The 16,307-nt window shown below is 35.2% G+C and overlaps 2 protein-coding genes across 3 annotated transcripts in view; one reads left to right on the top strand and one right to left on the bottom strand.

The window, feature by feature from the left end:
- The first annotated feature begins 505 nt into the window (after positions 1 to 505).
- Positions 506 to 3,216, top strand: cox6b1 (cytochrome c oxidase subunit 6B1). The gene is made up of 4 exons (XM_087783397.1): positions 506 to 638; positions 1,874 to 1,991; positions 2,927 to 3,027; positions 3,093 to 3,216. Exons 2-4 carry the CDS (start codon positions 1,886 to 1,888, stop codon positions 3,144 to 3,146), a joined length of 261 nt encoding a protein of 86 aa, XP_087639523.1. The 5' UTR covers positions 506 to 638; positions 1,874 to 1,885; the 3' UTR covers positions 3,147 to 3,216.
- A 90-nt stretch (positions 3,217 to 3,306) lies between these two features.
- katnip (katanin interacting protein) overlaps positions 3,307 to 16,307 on the bottom strand; it is a 32,135-nt gene continuing 19,134 nt past the window's right edge. Inside the window, exons 16-25 of one of the 2 annotated variants that reach the window (XM_087783384.1) lie at positions 12,447 to 12,624; positions 11,485 to 11,650; positions 11,250 to 11,419; positions 11,113 to 11,171; positions 10,769 to 10,879; positions 7,936 to 8,075; positions 7,775 to 7,876; positions 7,554 to 7,714; positions 4,798 to 4,883; positions 3,307 to 4,712 (exon numbers count right to left, since the gene is read on the bottom strand). In XM_087783384.1, coding sequence (XP_087639510.1) covers positions 4,654 to 4,712; positions 4,798 to 4,883; positions 7,554 to 7,714; positions 7,775 to 7,876; positions 7,936 to 8,075; positions 10,769 to 10,879; positions 11,113 to 11,171; positions 11,250 to 11,419; positions 11,485 to 11,650; positions 12,447 to 12,624 — 1,232 coding nt within the window. In that variant the 3' untranslated portion in view covers positions 3,307 to 4,653. The remainder of the gene's footprint in view (positions 4,713 to 4,797; positions 4,884 to 7,553; positions 7,715 to 7,774; positions 7,877 to 7,935; positions 8,076 to 10,768; positions 10,880 to 11,112; positions 11,172 to 11,249; positions 11,420 to 11,484; positions 11,651 to 12,446; positions 12,625 to 16,307) is intronic. The other variant, XM_087783385.1, reaches the window with a different exon arrangement.

Here is a 16,307-nt window from a genome sequence, read left to right as displayed (position 1 = left end):
ATAAAATGCCTTCTTAAAAAAAAAATGTATGTAGAAATTCCTTCAAAGATTTTCAACTGGAATATTTCATCATTCAATTGTGAATACGTCGTTTTATTTTATCTGTTTTTATTTTTTAATCTAAATCTTTTTTTTTTATCGCGGAATTATAAATCAATTTACTCTTGAAACAAAACTTTAAATAAACATATTTTTTTATGAAGTAAGAAAAAGTTTTCATTCTTTGTTCTGCAAATTTAATCAATTTGAATAATTGTCTTTCTATGAAATCACTTGATCCTCATAAAATAAAAGTACATAATTTTACTGTTAGTTAGTTCGTTTTGAACGAGTTAAATCTCGACTAGTTCAGTAGAAAAGAGCAGGTTAATGATTAGCAGTGACGGTAACTTCCGCGTCAGCAGATGACGTCAGAGTCAGACAGACACGTTCACGATCCACCTCGAATGAACTCCCCACGCCACGCACGCGTGCGCGATCCACGCTCTCAATGTGACCCGCGTCCGCCATACCGTTAGGATGGCGCAGCACGGACGCACCGCCGGGAGCGCGCACGCAGCCCACGCTCACGCTCACGCGTCAAACACGTCCGCGCGTTCAAGTCATATTCTAGGATCGATACCTGCAGTGACTCCCAGGTAAGTCTCACCTGATCTTTACACCTATTTGATATTATTCAGCTGAAAACATCTGGATTGTTCAGCGTGCGTGTGCGTGTGTGTGTGTGCGCGCGCGTGTGTAAGAATGCGGGCGCGCTCACACTAAACACCCAAAATATAGTTTCGATTTAATGAAACATTGTTTCGATCACGTGTTTGTCATCGATAAAGTAGATCAGGTTCAAATGTGTTTCCGGTGAGAAGAGCTTTGATTGACGGGTGATCGACCGGACGGGCCCGTCGATCAAGGTTATTGATAAACACGCGCTCATTTTTTTTAAATCCATATTTTCACATTTAAATCGGATTATTTTAAGTATTTTTGTTTTCTGGGCTCGTGTTCTGTGACGCTGACCAAATATATTTATTATTATTTTATCTTGTTAATAAAGTGAAAGGCGTCGATTCAGGAAATAAAAACAACCGTACGGTCAGTGAACGCATCATGAAGGTATAGAAATGAAACACGGAAATGAAAACACAACGTGAAAATAAACTTATATTACATTTTATATATAAATATATATATATATATATTCGTCTTTATGTGGTTTAATGTCTTTAAAAAAGGGGTTTTTTTTGTCCTTGACCTTGAGTGTGAAGAAAGACGCCTTCAAATCAAATGTATTTTTTTTAATAAATATTTTAAAATATATATCCGTATATTTCTAAATATTTTATTGACGGAACCAAATCAAGTTTCTTTTTCTCAAGTGCTTTTTACACGTGTTGAAAGTTCTATGCTGATACTTATAGTTAGCTATAGTATCATGAAGTCATAAATCAGAATAAATGTTATTTAAAAGGTAATATTCTTCGTGTAAACAGTGTCTTTTAAATGTTTGTTTTAATGTTTCCATAAATAGTTCATGTCTGCAGGTCATGGGTTTGAACGCTGAAGCTACTCATGGTTATAAATATATTCAGATCCCAGAACAACAAAGTGTTTTCAGTGGGCGGAGCTTAAGATCATTTTCTAATGTCATTGTTTCAATGAGAAGAGAGTTTTGTACAAACACACACTGATGATACAATAGAGTCACACATACACAGTAACACACACTTTAGTTGAACTTTAATGATGACAAACTATCGATTGTTGTCACTCGTGACTTCATGACGTCACAAACAAAAGGCAAATACATTCCTTGGTTCATGAATTTTGTTCAGATTATTTTTGTGTTTAAAAGTCTGTTCTGTGTTGTTCTTGACAGTGTCAAACAAAGATGGCGGAAGACATCAAGGCCAAAATAGAGAACTACCGAACCGCTCCTTTCGATGCCAGGTTCCCCAACCAGAACCAGACCCGGCACTGCTGGACCAACTACCTGGGTGAGAGCCCTGGTGGTCGGAAAGGAAATTTGCGCTTGTGACTTGATAAACTGTTCATTTGTGATGTGTCGATGAAGCTTCATGAAACAGTGTCATATTCTTCAGAGGACAGTAGGGGGCGCCCTCATCTTAAAAATTATGTGAAGTTTCAATAGAATAGTTTTTCAAAGCAACAGATTATAGAGCAAAGAGTGACATCTTGTGGAATCAGGAAATAATGACACTGTTTCATGAAGCTTCATCGAGACATAACTTACCTGAAGCCTCACTTGACTTATGCCATTTTAATTTTTTATGTAGGATTTTTGTCCTTAATAATGCCATATAGAACTTTTGCTACACACAGTTTTGATCTAATTTCTATTGATGTATCGATGAAGCTTCATGAAACATATTTTTCAGAAGACAGTAGGGGGCGCCCTCAGTTTAAAAATGATGCGAGGTTGCAATAGAATAGATTTTTAAAGCGATCGCTTTTGGGGCAAAGAGTGACATCTAGTGGCCTCAGGAGATAATGACACTGTTTCATGAAGCTTCATCGACACATCACTGGTTACAACATTAAAACAGACCCTGAAATAAAGATTTTTAACTGGAATGCAATTTTTAAAAACGACATACAAGAACCCTCCAATTAAACGATGACTATAAAAGAGAGAAAACAACTTTTTAAATTAATTTATAATATATATATTATTTGATTAATTTATTTGATAATTACTTTAGTGTTTTTCTTCCAAATTTTATTTTGAGTGTGTTTTTATAAGTTTTTTATTGTTCATGAAACAGATCAACAAATCACATGATGTGAGGTTTCAATAGAATAGTTTTTCAAAGCAATAGAGCAAAGAGTGACATCTAGTGGACTCAGGAAATAATGACACTGTTTCATGAAGCTTCATCTACACATCACTAGCGTTTCATCGTTTGCACAGACTTTCACCGCTGCCAGAAGTCTCTGGATGAGAAAGGCGTGGACACCTTGCCGTGCGACTGGTACAAGAGGGTCTACCAGTCCCTCTGCCCCATGAACTGGGTAAGAACCACATCCTGACACACCTGCACTCGGACCAGATCCAACCGGTTTCCTTCCCTGAGCAGGTGGAGAAATGGGACGACCAGCGCGAAGAAGGCAACTTCCCGGGGAAGATCTGACGAGCGACGGCTCCTCCTGGTCGTTCCTCGGCGATGTACATCGGAAGGTTCAATAAAGTATATAATATTTCGCACGTTTTCCTTTCTTCAATAACGAGTCGTCACAATGTTTACACCTTTTAATCGACATAATCATTTAATCGACAAAGGATAGAAAAAAAATAACGAGTCATTTGAGATTTAAACGTTGGACTCTCATGCGACGACAGAACATCTCGAGGAGTTTTAAGACATCGTGTGTTGTAGTCGGTCCTTAAATCTGAGGTAAGATAAGTGTCTGCATATACCTAGGTGCTCGTCATGTTTGTCAATGGCAGGTTTTTTAAGTAAAACTTTATGAATGTCAGTGTGAATTTAAGAGATGGATCAGGAAGAAAACGGCGTTTTAACTAGTGATGTGTCAATGAAGCTTCATGAAACAGTGTCATTATCTCCTGAGTCCAATAGATGTCACTCTTTGCTCTATAATCTATTGCTTTGAAAAGATATTCTATTGAAACCTCACATCATTTTTAAGCTCAGGGCACCCCCTACTGTCCTCTGAAGAATATGACACTGTTTCATGAAGCTTCATCGACACTTCACTAAAAAAAATAGATCAAAACTGTGTGTAGCTAAAGTTATATAAGACATTATAAAGGACACAAATGAAAAAAATTAAATTGGCGTAAGTCAAGTGAAGCTTCAGATAGTGATGTGTCGACGAAGCTTCATGAAGCAGTGTCATATTTTTGTCATATTTGACAGTAGGTGGCGCCCTCACCTTAAAAATAATGTGAGGTTTCAATAGCTTTTCAAATCAATAGATTATAGGGCAAAGAGTGACATCTAGTGGACTCAGGAGATAACGACACTGTTTCCTGAAGCTTCGTCGACACATCACTAGACTAAATATCTATTGATCACGTTCACATTGATCAGGGACGACGTCGGCAGCAGACGAGGTAGAAACATTACATTTTAAATACATGAAACGAAGCCATTTATTGAGATATTATTTCATTTATATATTACTTAAACTTGACAAATGACTGGTACAATATACGGAGATTCATCTGAAGTTATTACTTTCATATATATTTAATAATAATATAATTAATGAATCAATAATTACGGTTGAAAATGACCCCAAAATAAAAAGATTCCAGCTGCAGTTTAATACTCATGAGGATCATAACTGTGTCGTGTCTATAAACAAGTGCGCGGTGTCTCGAAAGTGGCGCTGAAACATCAACGTATTATGGGATGTTCAGGACCAGACGACGTGACGAGGTCATGCAGCTCCGTTGAAGGTCACTTGGAGGTCAAGTTTCCACCTGATGTTGAGCAGAGAAGGAACACCTTGAATCTGAAGCATTAGATTCCTTCCTAACGGTTCGTCGTCTGGTGCATAGAGGTGTGATTGACAGGTGTCAGTTCTCCACACGACTTAGTGTGTCGTGAAGCAGCAGCAGGTCCAGACCGAGGCGATCGATCTCAGCGACGACGTCCAACGACTTCTCCGGACTCAGAATCTCTTCTTCCCATATTTGCCGCCGTCCGTCATGCAAGTTTTGGGTCGAAGGGCTGAGAAGAAAAACAAAAATATAGAATTTTAGCTGAAAAAAACTCTAGAGCTCGAGACCAGGATGGCGTCGAGATGTTTTCTCACCGGGATCCGCCATCTGCCGGGGTTTGCTGTGATGAACGATCTGGTTCTCGTTGGTCATCTTCACGTCCTGGTCCTCCTCGTAGCTGCTGCACAAACAAAGACCTTCATTGTCTGGAGGAACGTTTGTTGAACTGGACACGACGTTGGGAATAAAGGAAGCAAACGTGAGCCTTGAGCCTTGTTCTATTCTATTGATCTATTATTTTTTAAATGCATGAATACGTTTGGGGAGAAAATTTAACAGTACAGTACATTAAAAAATCCAAGTAAAAAATATTCACTGAATTTTTCTTTTTATTGAATTGTTTACAATGTTAATGAGTGTGAACCAAGGAAAAGCATCGAACACTGATAAAATAAATAAATAAATTCAGTGTAAATAATCAGATTTAAATAAAAAATTGTAATGTCAATAAATTAATTCTTAAAAAATGTGTCGTTAAAAAAAAAAGAGTTAAAATTCCAGATCATGGTAACCAATTAATTTAATGATCTCTTTCCCAAGGAGATCTCCAGAGGGTTAATAAAGTGTGTCTAATCTAATCTAACATGTGTTTTTTGCCATGATCTGGATTTTAACACTGAATATTTTTACACTGAATTTATTACAGTTCATTTATTACATTTTCTTACATCGTTTTCACTGAATATTTTTTTTGCATTGAATTATTTTAACTGAATATTGTTTTAATTCAATTATTTACACTTCATTTTTATTGAATTTTTACATTAATTATTTCCAAACATTAAATTGTTTTCCCTAAATATTTTTTTTTACATTGAATTGTTTTCACTGAATATTGTTTTAATTGAATTATTTACACTTAATTTTTTTTAATTGAATTTCTTGCATGAATTATCCTCTAACATTAAATTATTTTAACTAAATATTTTTTTTAATTGAATTTCTTGCATGAATTATCCTCTAACATTAAATTATTTTAACTAAATATTTTTTTTAATTGAATTTCTTGCATGAATTATTCTCTAACATTACATTATTTTAACTAAATAATTGTTTTAATTGAATTTCTTGCATGAATTATTCTCTAACATTAAATTATTTTAACTAAATAATTGTTTTAATTGAATTTCTTGCATGAATTATTCTCTAACATTAAATTATTTTAACTAAATAATTTTTTTAATTGAATTTCTTGCATGAATTATTCTCTAACATTAAATTATTTTAACTAAATAATTGTTTTAATTGAATTTCTTGCATGAATTATTCTCTAACATTAAATTATTTTAACTAAATAATTTTTTTAATTGAATTTCTTGCATGAATTATTCTCTAACATTACATTATTTTAACTAAATAATTGTTTTAATTGAATTTCTTGCATGAGTTATTCTCTAACATTAAATTATTTTAACTAAATAATTGTTTTAATTGAATTTCTTGCATGAATTATTCTCTAACATTAAATTATTTTAACTAAATAATTGTTTTAATTGAATTTCTTGCATGAATTATTCTCTAACATTAAATTATTTTAACTAAATATTTTTTTTTACATTAAATTGTTTTCACTGAATATTTTTTTTATTACATTTTTTACACCGAATAAATTCATGCAATGAAAAAATAAATAAAGCAACAAAAATTCCCCGAAATGTGAGGATTTTTTCAAATTCAATGTTCAAAGCAAACGTTCACTTCCATAAAAGACTAAAAGCAGCTTCTGAGCCTCGAGAGCCCAGGAAGGGGAAGGTGCTTGGAGGTCAAAGGTCAGGGTCACAGGAGGGATGATGCTCTGACTCTCATTGGTCGACACGTTACTGGAGCCGATACTTACTGCTGAGGACGTCTGCTGGAGGAGTAGAAATCACCGTGGCAACAGAGAAACATGAGAGAGGTTCGTGTGGTCAGAGAAGAACTTTGATGGTTCTATTGTATATGAGGAGGAACTGAAGGATCAATAAAGTTCTATCTTCATACTTCACTTGTTATGACAGAGACCAGGAAGTAAGACATTAAAAACAAACTTAATGTTGACAAATGATGATGTTTATCTTTATTATTTTTGCTTAATTTTGATGGATCTTATCCTGTGAAAACTGAATCGTTGTTGATACGATTTAAATTGTGTTTTTGGTTTAAAAAATACATTGACTTTAGTCAGTTTTTGAAGCTAAAGATGAGAAATAATGAACTTCTGAGTTGCAGCATTACCTTTTTGTCTTATTGAATTATTCAAACCAACAATTTGTAGACAAAAAAAACATTTGTTTTTATTATATAATTTTATTTTTTAAATGTGTTTATTAAAATTATCCATTTGTCGTTTTTTTGAATAATTAAAAAAACTTAAAGAAATATTTACTAAATTCATTTTACACACAATTTGTCAATTATCATTTCAATAATGCAAAAATAAACATTCTAATTTAAATATTTTTTTATTTCTACAATTTCAAATTGGATATTTAATATAAACATTTAAATAATTGGCTATGATTTTGAAAAATGTATAACATTTGACTTTAGACTTTCTTTATCTTCATTGCAAAGAAGAACACAGCAGTGAAAAACTGGCAATGAAATTTTGTTGCTTGGCAACCGTTTGTAATTATTGGAAATTAATATCAAACTTATTTAGGAATTATTGGAATTTTCTATTTAAATAATTGAAATTAAAAAAATAAACTTTCATTATATATAAATTATTTAATTTAATTGCACAAAGAAAACATGACAATAAAAAGTGTCAACATTTGAAATATTTAATGTAGGATGCTTCATCACCCACCTGATGGCGCTGTTGCGCTCTCTCTGCGTGACGTAGGAGTTGTCGGTGAAGAGGATGGTGTGGTGCGGCACCTGCGGCTCACAGGTGGGCAGGATCCCGCGGGGCACGTGTCCCACACAGTCCAGGATCCCGTTGTAGACCAGCAGGTCGTCCACGAGCAGCTGGAAACAACAAACCTTCAAACCTCAGGGTCATCTGGGGGTCGGGCGTTTTGACCTCACCCCGAACTCCTTGACCCCTCGCTGCGGCGTCTTAGAGTAGTTCCACAGCTTGATCATGGACACGGTGACGGGCTGGTCGAAGACCACGTACACGCGGTTCACCTGCGGCCCAGGAGACGGTTGAGAAAAAGGACTAAAAGAAAGAAGGTCACGTGACTCACGAGTCCGGGCAGCACCGGCGTCAGCCACGTGTGGCGTCCGTCATGCGTGTCGTTGACGCCGTCGATGAGTTTGTCCGGCGTCCTCACGTCTCCGCTCACGTTGTCCAGGACGTTGACGCTGTCGGGGAAGGCGGCGATGTCTGGTGGAGACGCTGGTGAAGGACAAACTTCTCTTCGTCTGATTCAAACTGAGATTAGCTCTTGATTTGAGTTGCGTTAGCATTAGCACCAATAAGCTTAGCATGGGTTTGACATAATAATGATTTACTAGCTTTTGATTTTAGTAGTGTTAGCATTAGCACCAATAAGCTTAGCATGGGTTTGACATAATAATGATTTACTAGCTTTTGATTTTAGTAGTGTTAGCATTAGCACCAATTAGCTCAGCGTGTGTTTGACATAAATACACATTTCTTAGCTTTTGATTTTAGTTGCGTTAGCATTAGCACCAATTAGCTCAGCGTGTTTGACATAAATACACATTTCTTAGCTTTTGATTTTAGTTGTGTTAGCATTAGCACCAATAAGCTTAGCATGGGTTTGACATAATAATAATTTACTAGCTTTTGATTTTAGTAGTGTTAGCATTAGCATCAATTAGCTCAGTGTGTGTTTGACATAAATACACATTTATTAGCTTTTGATTTTAGTTGCGTTAGCATTAGCACCAATAAGCTAAGCATGGGTTTGACATAAATACTAATTTACTAGCTTTTGATTTTAGTAGTGTTAGCATTAGCACCAATTAGCTCAGCATGTGTTTGACATAAATACACATTTCTTAGCTTTTGATTTTAGTTGCGTTAGCATTAGCACCAATTAGCTCAGCGTGTCTTTGACATAAATACACATTTCTTAGCTTTTGATTTTAGTTGCTTTAGCATTAGCACCAATTAGCTCAGCGTGTTTGACATAAATACACATTTCTTAGCTTTTGATCTTAGTTGCGTTAGCATTAGCACCAATAAGCTTAGCATGGGTTTTACATAAATACTAATTTACTAGCTTTTGATTTTAGTAGTGTTAGCATTAGCACCAATTAGCTCAGCATGTTTGACATAAATACACATTTCTTAGCTTTTGATTTTAGTTGCGTTAGCATTAGCACCAATAAGCTTAGCATGGGTTTGACATAATAATAATTTACTAGCTTTTGATTTTAGTAGTGTTAGCATTAGCACCAATTAGCTCAGCGTGTGTTTGACATAAATACACATTTCTTAGCTTTTGATTTTAGTTGCGTTAGCATTAGCACCAATTAGCTCAGCGTGTTTGACATAAATACACATTTCTTAGCTTTTGATTTTAGTTGCGTTAGCATTAGCACCAATAAGCTTAGCATGGGTTTGACATAATAATAATTTACTAGCTTTTGATTTTAGTAGTGTTAGCATTAGCACCAATTAGCTCAGCGTGTGTTTGACATAAATACACATTTATTAGCTTTTGATTTTAGTTGCGTTAGCATTAGCACCAATAAGCTAAGCATGGGTTTGACATAAATACTAATTTACTAGCTTTTGATTTTAGTAGTGTTAGCATTAGCACCAATTAGCTCAGCGTGTGTTTGACATAAATACACATTTCTTAGCTTTTGATTTGAGTTGCGTTAGCATTAGCACCAATAAGCTTAGCATGGGTTTGACATAAATACTAATTTACTAGCTTTTGATTTTAGTAGTTTTAGCAATAGCACCAATTAGCTCAGCATGTTTGACATAAATACACATTTCTTAGCTTTTGATTTTAGTTGGGTTAGCATTAGCACCAATAAGCTTAGCATGGGTTTGACATAATAATAATTTACTAGCTTTTGATTTTAGTAGTGTTAGCATTAGCACCAATTAGCTCAGCGTGTGTTTGACATAAATACACATTTCTTAGCTTTTGATTTTAGTTGCGTTAGCATTAGCACCAATAAGCTAAGCATGTGATTGAGATCAATAAAAAATGATTTGCTTTTGACTTAAGTTGCGTTAGCATTAGCATGTGTTTAACGTAAATACGAATTTCTTAGCTTTTGATTTTAGTTGCGTTAGCATTAGCACCAATTAGCTTAGCATGTGTTTGACATGAATACGCATTTCTTAGCTTTTGATTTTAGTTGCGTTAGCATTAGCACCAATAAGATTAACATGCGTTTGACATAAAAACACATATCTTAGCTTTTTATTTTAGTTGTGTTAGCATTAGCACCAATTAGCTCAGCATGTTTGACATAAATACACATTTCTTAGCTTTTGACTTTAGTTGCGTTAGCATTAGCACCAATAAGATTAACATGCGTTTGACATAAATACACATATCTTAGCTTTTTATTTTAGTTGTGTTTGCATTAGCACCAATTAGCTCAGCGTGTGTTTGACATAAATACACATTTCTTAGCTTTTGACTTTAGTTGCGTTAGCATTAGCACCAATAAGATTAACATGCGTTTGACATAAATACACATATCTTAGCTTTTTATTTTAGTTGTGTTAGCATTAGCACCAATTAGCTCAGCGTGTGTTTGACATAAATACACATTTCTTAGCTTTTGACTTTAGTTGCGTTAGCATTAGCAACAACTAAAACAATGACGGTTGGATCTTTTTCACACTAAACCGAAGCTTAAAAAAATATTGTGCAATGTTCACTTTTTACCTTAACTTTTTTTTTTTTATTTCAATTAAAAGATTCTACCGTTTAAACCTTTATCATGGTTTTGGATGTTTGAGTAAATAGAAGATAACATCCTGGTTGAACAGTCAGAGACGTGGTGATGTACAGGCGAGCGATGAGGTCAACATTACAACAACAAGCGTGTCCCTGTTGTCACCGGAGAAAAGGATACTGTTCTCGCTGAGCTGGATCTGCTCGTGGCTCTGGTTGTAAAACTCCAGGCCGTTGAGGCCGATGTAGTAGGGGTCGCCCCAGGTCGTCAGGAGCTGCAGCTGGAATATGACTGTCGGACCGAGGTCAAGGAAGACGACGGGTAGGTTTGTCACCGCGCGTCATCGATCCCGGAAGTCTCCACCTCCAAGGGACTCGTTGTGTTAACAAAGCGGGGGCGTGATTACAGCTGGCTGGAGGAGGAGTGAAGCCATCATTACGTCATAATGGACTCCACTCATGTAACCTTTTGTTCGCCCAGATTCCGGACTGGGGAAAAGTTAGACATCACTAGTCGTAGGATACATCCTCGAAGCATGGATGGAGTCTCGTAGTCCATGCTGGCTTGCTCGGGTTTGATGGAACTGAAATGGAGATTGATTTGTATTTTCCAAGATGCAAGTCAGTGGTTATAAAAAAAAAAAAAAGGTTTGTTCATTTACTTGTTGATGAAGTCCTCGGCGGTCCTGGTGAGAGCCGCGGTCTGCATGAAGTCGACGAACAGGATCTCCTGAGCGAAGTCGAAGTGACAGTTGCCAGGTCCTTTTCGGATCAAGAAACCTTCATGAGGGGAGATGGCGACGTCGTCCAGGAACACATGGATCATCTTCACCTGAAGCGTAGACACGTCAACAAGTGTCGTACATCTACATCTTCTGATCCCCTGTAAGGTCTCACCCCTCTGTACGAGTCCTCGGGGGACTTGTTGTAGTTCCAGATCCGGAGTCCGGCGATGGTCTGGGCTTGGTGGAAGTTGAAGATCAGGGTGTGAGGCTCGCCGTAGTTGAACGGGATCATCCACATGTGGGTGTCGTCGGTGGTGATGTTCTGTCCGTCTATGAGTCTGTGGGACCGACAAGTGTTACGACCAGTGATGTGTCGATGAAGCTTCATGAAACAGTGTCGTTATTGATGAGTCCACTAGATGTCACTCTTTGCTCTATAATCTATTGCTTTGAAAAACTATTCTATTGAAACCTCACATCATTTTTAAGCTGAGCCCCCTACTGTCCTCTGAAGAATATGACACTGTTTCATGAAGCTTCGTCGACACATCACTAACTGAAGACTCTTATGACTCGCCAATTTCATTTTTTTCATTTGTGTCCTTTATAATGTCTTATAGAAATTTAGCTACACATAGTTTTAATCCTATTTCTAGTGTTGTGTCGACAACAATAAAAGAAACGTTAAACATTTTTTATTTAGTTTATACATTTATGTAATTTTTTGATTCTTTAAATCGATAATTACTTCAGTTTTTTTTTATCTCAATTCTATTTTCAGTGTGTTTTGGTAAGTTTTGTATTTTATTGTTTTGCCGCCAACAGTGTACGAGACAAAAATAATTTAATTTAAAAGCACTTTACAAACAATGTTGTTCTTTGACAATAAATATATTCTGTTCTATTGTATTCAATGATATCATTAAGAAATCAACTGAAGCAAAGGAAAGCATAGATTCTAAGTATCTAACCTTTGTTTTCTCATTTGTTTTTTAAAGTAATTTTATTTACACATATATGTCTGTTCATTTAAAGATCTGGACGCAGGTTAAATACTAAATATCATAAAAATACATATATATTTCTGTGTTTATCAGGGATAACAAAAAATAAATGACATTTTGTCCGACTCACTTGTCGAGCGTGCGCTGGTCACTTGCATACTCGGGCAGGTCGTTGAGGTCTCGGGGTGAGGCGGTCATGATGCTCAGGTCCAATGACACTCCCTCCCCGTCCTTGCCGACCACCTCCAGACCCGTCAGGCCCATGTAGTGCGAGTCGCCCCACGTGAGCACCAGCTCCAGTCGAAGGCCTGAGCAATACAAAAGTACTTTAACACAACAATATACGACACTACAATAACACAGTTCAACAATATTACCACACTACAATAACACAGTTCAACAATATTACGACACTACAATAACACAGTTCAACAATATTACCACACTACAATAACACAGTTCAACAATATTACGACACTACAATAACACAGTTCAACAATATTATGACACTACAATAACACAGTTCAACAATATTACCACACTACAATAACACAGTTCAACAATATTACGACACTACAATAACACAGTTCAACAATATTATGACACTACAATAACACAGTTCAACAATATTACCACACTACAATAACACAGTTCAACAATATTACCACACTACAATAACACAGTTCAACAATATTATGACACTACAATAACACAGTTCAACAATATTACGACACTACAATAACACAGTTCAACAATATTACCACACTACAATAACACAGTTCAACAATATTACGACACTACAATAACACAGTTCAACAATATTATGACACTACAATAACACAGTTCAACAATATTACCACACTACAATAACACAGTTCAACAATATTACGACACTACAATAACACAGTTCAACAATATTATGACACTACAATAACACAGTTCAACAATATTACCACACTACAATAACACAGTTCAACAATATTATGACACTACAATAACACAGTTCAACAATATTACGACACTACAATAACACAGTTCAACAATATTACATCACTACAATAACACAGTTCAACAACATTACGACACTACAATAACACAGTTCAACAACATTACGACACTACAATAACACAGTTCAACCATAAATGACACTACAATAACACAGTTCAACAATATTACGACACTACAATAACACAGTTCAACAATATTACGACACTACAATAACACAGTTCAACAATATTACCATACTACAATAACACAGTTCAACAATATTACCACACTACAATAACACAGTTCAACAATATTACGACACTACAATAACACGGTTCAACAATATTACGACACTACAATAACACGGTTCAACAATATTACCACACTACAATAACACGGTTCAACAATATTACCACACTACAATAACACGGTTCAACAATATTACCACACTACAATAACACGGTTCAACAATATTACCACACTACAATAACACGGTTCAACAATATTACGACACTACAATAACACGGTTCAACAATATTACGACACTACAATAACACGGTTCAACAATATTACGACACTACAATAACACGGTTCAACAATATTACGACACTACAATAACACGGTTCAACAATATTACGACACTACAATAACACGGTTCAACAATATTACGACACTACAATAACACGGTTCAACAATATTACGACACTACAATAACACGGTTCAACAATATTACGACACTACAATAACACGGTTCAACAATATTACGACACTACAATAACACGGTTCAACAATATTACGACACTACAATAACACGGTTCAACAATATTACGACACTACAATAACACGGTTCAACAATATTACGACACTGCAATAACACAGTTCAACAATATTACGACACTACAATAACACAGTTCAACAATATTACAACACTACAATAACACGGTTCAACAATATTACGACACTACAATAACACGGTTCAACAATATTACGACACTACAATAACACGGTTCAACAATATTACGACACTACAATAACACGGTTCAACAATATTACGACACTACAATAACACGGTTCAACAATATTACCACACTACAATAACACGGTTCAACAATATTACGACACTGCAATAACACAGTTCAACAATATTACGACACTACAATAACACGGTTCAACAATATTACGACACTACAATAACACAGTTCAACAATATTACCACACTACAATAACACAGTTCAACAATATTACGACACTACAATAACACGGTTCAACAATATTACGACACTACAATAACACGGTTCAACAATATTACGAAACTACAATAACACGGTTCAACAATATTACCACACTGCAATAACACGGTTCAACAATATTACGACACTACAATAACACGGTTCAACAATATTACGACACTACAATAACACAGTTCAACAATATTACGACACTACAATAACACAGTTCAACAATATTACCACACTACAATAACACAGTTCAACAATATTACCACACTACAATAACACAGTTCAACAATATTACGACACTACAATAACACAGTTCAACAATATTACGACACTACAATAACACAGTTCAACAATATTACGACACTACAATAACACAGTTCAACAATATTACGACTCTACAATAACACAGTTCAACAATATTACCACACTACAATAACACAGTTCAACAATATTACCACACTACAATAACACAGTTCAACAATATTACGGCACTACAATAACACAGTCCAACAATATTACGACACTACAATAACACAGTCCAACAATATTACCACACTACAATAACACAGTTCAACAATATTACCACACTACAATAACACAGTTCAACAATATTACCACACTACAATAACACAGTTCAACAATATTACCACACTACAATAACACAGTTCAACAATATTACCACACTACAATAACACAGTTCAACAATATTACGACACTACAATAACACAGTTCAACAATATTACCACACTACAATAACACGGTTCAACAATATTACCACACTACAATAACACAGTTCAACAATATTACCACACTACAATAACACAGTTCAACAATATTACCACACTACAATAACACAGTCCAACAATATTACGACACTACAATAACACAGTTCAACAATATTACCACACTACAATAACACGGTTCAACAATATTACCACACTACAATAACACAGTTCAACAATATTACCACACTACAATAACACAGTTCAACAATATTACCACACTACAATAACACAGTCCAACAATATTACGACACTACAATAACACAGTTCAACAATATTACCACACTACAATAACACAGTCCAACAATATTATGACACTACAATAACACGGTTCAACAATATTACGACACTACAATAACACAGTTCAACAATATTACCACACTACAATAACACAGTTCAACAATATTACCACACTACAATAACACAGTTCAACAATATTACCACACTACAATAACACAGTTCAACAATATTACGACACTACAATAACACAGTTCAACAATATTACGACACTACAATAACACAGTTCAACAATATTACGACACTACAATAACACAGTTCAACAATATTACGACACTACAATAACACGGTTCAACAATATTACGACACTACAATAACACGGTTCAACAATATTACCACACTACAATAACACGGTTCAACAATATTACCACACTGCAATAACACGGTTCAACAATATTACGACACTACAATAACACGGTTCAACAATATTACGACACTACAATAACACAGTTCAACAATATTACGACACTACAATAACACAGTTCAACAATATTACCACACTACAATAACACAGTTCAACAATATTACCACACTACAATAACACAGTTCAACAATATTACCACACTACAATAACACAGTTCAACAATATTACGACACTACAATAACACAGTTCAACAATATTACGACACTACAATAACACAGTTCAACAATATTACGACTCTACAATAACACAGTTCAACAATATTA

The sequence above is a fragment of the Callionymus lyra genome, chromosome 2 (assembly GCF_982586985.1).
Source record: "Callionymus lyra chromosome 2, fCalLyr1.hap1.1, whole genome shotgun sequence".
In the NCBI taxonomy this organism is placed as follows: domain Eukaryota; kingdom Metazoa; phylum Chordata; class Actinopteri; order Syngnathiformes; family Callionymidae; genus Callionymus; species Callionymus lyra.
Note: the sequence above shows the minus strand (reverse complement) of the source record. Positions and strands in the feature narration are given on the sequence as shown.

Coding starts and splice junctions, on each gene's coding strand:
- cox6b1 (XM_087783397.1), top strand. CDS start 1,886: ATGGCGGAAGACATCAAGGCCAAAATAGAGAACTACCGAACCGCTCCT. Junction 1,992..2,926: donor CTGCTGGACCAACTACCTGG/GTGAGAGCCCTG, acceptor TCGTTTGCACAG/ACTTTCACCGCTGCCAGAAG. Junction 3,028..3,092: donor CCCTCTGCCCCATGAACTGG/GTAAGAACCACA, acceptor TTCCCTGAGCAG/GTGGAGAAATGGGACGACCA.